This window comes from Cannabis sativa, chromosome 9 (genome assembly GCF_029168945.1).
Source record: "Cannabis sativa cultivar Pink pepper isolate KNU-18-1 chromosome 9, ASM2916894v1, whole genome shotgun sequence".
Classification (NCBI taxonomy): Eukaryota; Viridiplantae; Streptophyta; class Magnoliopsida; order Rosales; family Cannabaceae; genus Cannabis; species Cannabis sativa.
The window spans coordinates 49,638,684-49,644,501 of record NC_083609.1 but is presented as its reverse complement, the minus strand read 5'-3'; the positions used below and the strand labels follow the sequence as shown (position 1 = coordinate 49,644,501).

The following is a 5,818-nucleotide window of genomic DNA, read 5'->3' as shown; positions in this document are numbered from 1 at the left end:
GGAAATAATAATATAATAATAGGGATATGATTTTGTTCCGTGATGTACTTTTACGGAATGTATTTCGTGGTACATTAGATGGATTTCAAGGTGTATTAAATGAGTGTCAGGGTACGTTTTTACTTTTTAATCCTAATTACTCCTAGATCAATCTCAACCGTCAGATCAAATAACTCCCTCATCTGACAGCTGCCGTACATCACGGATTACAATCCGTAAAAATGCAATAACATAACAAAATTATATCCCGATAATAATAATTGCCTTTAATAAAGAAGAGTATGTATTGAATAGTCTGTGGACTGTGGTTAAAAATCTGACACCTTACTAGAAACCATGTGATTATGTCTTAAAATACTAGATCATATTGTATAGCTGTCTCTCAACAATTAGTTTGTACTACCAAGTACTAAAATGCCAACTTTGCTGGATCCCTCCAGCTATGTTTGGTTAAAGGAAAGGAATGGAAGATTTAAAAGGTAGCAGAAATTAAAAAGATAGAAAAGATGTTTTATATTGTAAATCAAAATCAAAATTTAATTTTATTATATAAATTATTTCGATGTTAAATATAGCTTATTAAAAACATTCACTCCAAATTTGTTGAGACTTGAGTTTTTCTTTCTGTTCATTTGTCAACTAGCCAACTGCTGATTAATTTTACAAAAGCTAATTCCAAATTTGATCTTTAAGTCTTACATTTCATAGTACCATTAACAAAACTTGTTTATTGGCAAAGTAGCATTATTATTTTTTGAAATGTCCCTGAAATTGTGCCATATGGTATCTGTATTCTGGTACAGATAGGTATATGCCTTTAATTGAAATACCCAGTAGGAAAAGGAGTAAGAATCATGTATACTCTAGCCCACCACAAGTGTATAACTTTCACTATATCTTATTACTCGTCCATGTACACCACATTACATTGCTAATGTTATTAAAACATACAATTATAAATATACATCTATAAACGGCACAGCAGATACATCACTTAAGGCACATAAACTTAATTTATTACTGCCAAAAGCCAGAAAAAATAAAAATAAAAAAAGAAATTAATAAAAAATAATAATAATAAGGTGCTGGTGTTGTGTATGTATGATATTATGAGGAGGGATGGAAGAAGCTGCTGTTCACGCCAGCTCTGTATAGCTGCAACCTAGAAGCACTTCTTATATTAAGCTCAGTGTTTGCAGGTATGAATAGAACATCTCCTTCAATAATTACATCTCCTCTTGGAGAATTGGAATACATAATTCCCTCACCGAGTGCCACCAATAAAATGGAAGGACCCGGGACCGCAGGAAACACCGTTGATTCCTGCTCAGGAAGATTACAACTATCGACCTCGAATTCATCAAATGGCGGGAGATACTTTCGCACATATGGATTTAGAGGAATTCCTTGTAGTATTTCAGGGAATCCCTAAAGTCAAAATTAGAGTGTCAGATCCAATGCTAGTTTTTTGTTTTGTTTTAACATAGTGCAGAATGATGCAAAATAGGAAACAATACTATAAAGGCCTAATTTAAAGTTTTCTGTAGGGCCAAATACAGCAGAGACGAAAGCTACAGCAGAGCAAAAATATCTTTTTGTTTTTATCACTCAATACAAGCATGGGCACGATTTCAGATAAGCTCTCCATAATAATCAGATCAAAATATAAAAATACAACAGGGTTAGGTTGCATAGCATAAGAAAAAGAAAACAAAAAAAAAATAGAAAAAGAAAAATGACTTGCATTAGAGGGCTTTCTCCTATCCTTGCATTCATGGATAGTGCTTATCAACAATAAAGCAAGTGCTACCTCATCTGAAAAGTTGCCCATAAGGGGCATCAAACAGAGAACCAGAACTCTAATGATATTCTGTCCTTTTTATGTTTTCTTTTGTTACGTAACATATCCAATTCCTTTTTATAAAAAGGAAAGGCAAAAGAGTGTTTGTGAACTTTACACTTACCACTTACGTGTAGCATAAATTCAGCAGTGAATAATTGAAAATGCAATCACAAAACGTAAATGACTAAGTAAGTACCTGCTTATACGTGAGCATGGAACAAAGAGTGTTCACATCCATGTGCTTAGGAGTTAGACCAGCCCTCACAACATTGTCTGAAGTTGCCATGCATTCTATGCACTCTCCGAATAAATATGCATGGGGCTCGTTGGCTCCAAGATATAAAGCTTCACCCGGATTAAGTTTCACATAATTAAAAAAGTAGGCTGTTATCACACCGACATCAGATGGATACTGCTTTTCTAGCTCCAAAACCAGCCGTTCCTTTTCTGTCAACTGCCGAACCTGATATAGGAGGGAAAAAACAATTTGATCAAAGAATTAAACAGAGGATGGCAGTAATAGGAAAATGAAAAGAAAAAAAAATCACCAACCAGCAAATGAAAAACAAAATAAAATTACAGATGAAAACACTAGAGAAATCAACCTATCTTACATACAGTGCTCAGACTATTTGAACCTATTATGCCTCCATACAGAGTTTTAACATCCCAAGACTACAAAGAAAAAAGTCAACTGGGAACTCATAACTTCAAAAATAAAAATAAAAAACAAAACTTTTTTCAAAAGAACGCTCTGTGAAAACTAACAAACATCCTTGCAGCCTTTAAGAGGCAAGAAAAATGAACAAAACTGAATCTTCTACAATGGGATTTAAGAAATTCAGTTAAGAAATAAGTTGAAAATCACCAACATACCTGACTTTCCGAGTGTAGGCGATTTATCATTTTGGATGTGACTTCTGTAATCATGTCTTTGCTAGCTGACATGAGTTTTGTAAAAATTGAACGCAGAGCAGACTTTACTTTCTCCTGTCCATCTTGCTCAGTGATCTCCAGAATTCTTTTTACATCTGAGATGCCAACTACTTCTACAATCTCAGGAACATTCTGAAGGACAGACTTGAGCTCCTGCAAAAACATGGCATGCCAATACATACATAAGAGTGAGTTCAAAGACAAATAATCAGTGCTAACACATAACGATGGAGACCAACTGAAATGTTACTTTAAAATTTAACAATCATTTTACAAATTCTGTATATTCGTATCGGGTGCAACAAATGAACCCAAGTTGATGTTAATCATTCAATTTAACATCGGTTTTTACAAAGATGATCGATAAAGACTGTTATGGTTAGCTTTTCATGGCTTGCTGGAGTCCTTTACTCCACAATGAAAATCTTCCAGCAAGGCAGAGGGCTTAAATCTAATCCAACAGAGCTCCAGCATCTTCTTCTTCTTTTTTTTTTTTCGTTCAACACAAAAAAATATACATAAATAAAGGTCTACTAAGTGTATGACCGATTTTTCAAAAAGTCAGTTGTCCAGTTTTTCATGGAAGAATCATGCTCCTAAAAATAAAAGGGGCTTAAACATAGACCCCTGGCCCCATTAAGATACAAGGTTTCAGCAGAAAAACTCATAATGGATACGCATGTAAACAGAGAAGGTTAAAACATTAAGTGACCGACAGCCAGCCACATCCCTAGGTGGAAGTTAGAGAACGAAACCATCCAAAGCACAAAATCATTATTGTACAATTTTAATGAAATGGCCAGATTTTGTATCAATCACTACAGAGATCTGTTTATTGGTCCATTCTTGATATTGGCAACCACTTCAAAACCAAGCAAATAAAGTCAAAATCCAATTTTGGCAATTGAAAATATAAATTCACATACGGATCAGTAGTGTATGTGTGTATATATACATACCTGGATACTGATAAACCCACAAAGAGCCTCAAATTGAGTTATAGCAAGAGCCATCTCAGGTTTGTGATTATCATCCTTATAAAGACTTGGAAGTAACTTATGCAGAGCCTTGGCAAGTTCCTTATCAGGATGAGCCTGTATTGACAATGCTTTGCCAACTGAAAGTACCTGAAGATCATTAACAAACAAATCAGACCCCAAGAAACGGGAAAGCTTCGATATAGAAATCCCATCGAAATTCGATTACCTTAAACAGGAAGGGGAGGTCAGCACCCCATTTCTGGATAACTTTCTCTCCAAGCACATTAGGGTTCTTCGAAATCCATGACTTGAGGCTTTCACACTCCGACTCAAACGAGAGATGGCCATTCCTGTCTTCCCCATTACAAACCAGAAAGGACGACCCAGACTCGTGGGTTCCCATCCATAACTCAGCGTAAGGCTTATCTGGGTCGATTGGGGAGTCAGAATTGAGACCAAAGAGCTTGGCGACATGAGAGTCGCGACCCTTTTGACCCCAATCGTAGTTCTGTACGGAACACCGGAGCCATTGAACATTCTCACGGTGATGGTGCTTCATTGGAGTAGTAATAGCAGTAGTGATATTAGGCATTAGAATGGTCGTAGTATCGTATTCGAGAACCTCCATTAAGTAGTGAAAGATAGAATGGAAAGAAGTTGAGAAAGGGTATCGGAATCAAGCAATTTGAGGGAATTTGATAGAGGTATATATGCTAGCCATTGACAATGGCGTGGACGCGTGGGTAAAAAATAAAATATGGAAGAGAAGGTTCTGAGCGTGGTTTTTTGTGCTGTAATTGCTGATTTTTCAAGCGTTTGAAAAGGCACAGGCGAGAGAGGGAAATGGGTTAGAGAGAGAGAGAGAGAGAGTAATGACGAAGTTAGAGAGAGAGTGGACCGGGGCGAATTGGAGGTGGGGTAATGTATGCGTCTCAATCTGAGTTCGACTCTGCTTTTTTTTCCTTCTACTTCTGTACGGTTTTTCCCTTTTTCTCTTCTGTAAGATTTTCTTTTTTTTCTCATTCCCACGGAAACTTCCTGTAATTCCAAACCACTTTCATTGTTTTTCAAAAAGGAAAACAAATGTGTTTTCTTTTTAAACTTTTCCCTTAATAAAAATGCCAACCGTATGACAACAATGAAAGAAACCCAATATTTATACATACAAAAAAATCTCATATTTTTTTTTTCTTTTTAACTACCGTTATATAATATACCGTTAAAACATTTACTCTAATAGTTTAAAAAAACCATTTAGTCTAATATTTTATAGTGTATTTATTGGACTACATACAATAATTTTTTAGGCTTATCTAGATCTAATTTAATTAAATATTAAATGTTAAATTTTATCCTTTGATGCGACCCAATTAATTTCAATCATTCAATCGATTTAATATTCATTAGATCAGTTCTATTCATTGGATGTATTTCATGTATAGTATATTTCGAGTTTATTACCTGGTATTTTTTAGATCGGATCGGATCCATCTAATATTTTAGATCCAGTATTTATTAGATTGGATTGGATTAGTCCAATCTAAAAAAGTAAAATTTTAATATTAATTTTCATACATACATATATATTTTAAGCTAATTAGCAATTTTACTCCCAAATTTTGACATATACCAAATCATGCTCCCTGAACTTTTTTGGCTGTTAAAAATTCTCCCTGAATTATTAAGATTGTTAGATTTAAAGAACTCGAACCTCGACTCGGACCCTACATCACTATTATTCTATTTTTAAAAAAAAAATTAAATGATTTATCTTGTTTACTTTATCAGAAAACGTAATCAAAATGCTGAAATTAACTAAATTGTCCTTTTGAGTTAAACTATAGTATATGGTAGTTATTTTATAAGACATGTTTTAAAGGACAAAATTGTCATTACATATTTAATATTAAAAAATAAAAGAAAATTTTATTTACATCTCAAAAATTTCTAAAGACACCCCATTTTAATTATTTTTAATTTATGTAAAATTTATATATTTAATTGTACTAAGTTTTTTTTAATTTTTTTCTTTCAATTCATATTCTTACAAAATATATCT

The 5,818-nt window shown here is 33.9% G+C and overlaps 1 protein-coding gene across 1 annotated transcript; it reads right to left on the bottom strand.

Annotated features, from left to right (window-relative positions):
- Window positions 1-878: 878 nt before the first annotated feature.
- Window positions 879-4,918, bottom strand: LOC115722501 (mannose-6-phosphate isomerase 1). Its single transcript, XM_030651723.2, has 5 exons — window positions 3,986-4,918; window positions 3,739-3,906; window positions 2,720-2,932; window positions 2,040-2,306; window positions 879-1,428 (listed from the first exon to the last, which is right to left on the bottom strand). The coding sequence occupies exons 1-5, from the start codon at window positions 4,385-4,387 to the stop codon at window positions 1,108-1,110; spliced, it is 1,371 nt and encodes a 456-aa protein (XP_030507583.1). The 5' UTR covers window positions 4,388-4,918; the 3' UTR covers window positions 879-1,107.
- Between the last annotated feature and the right edge of the window lie 900 nt (window positions 4,919-5,818).

What these genes read in the sequence shown, in the direction of transcription:
- LOC115722501 (XM_030651723.2), bottom strand. Translation starts at nt 4,387, where the DNA reads ATGGAGGTTCTCGAATACGATACTACGACCATTCTAATGCCTAATATC. An exon ending in GCCTACACTCGGAAAGTCAG is followed by an intron (nt 2,307 to 2,719) that starts GTATGTTGGTGA and finishes CTCCTATATCAG; the next exon opens with GTTCGGCAGTTGACAGAAAA. An exon ending in CCATGCTCACGTATAAGCAG is followed by an intron (nt 1,429 to 2,039) that starts GTACTTACTTAG and finishes TTTTGACTTTAG; the next exon opens with GGATTCCCTGAAATACTACA.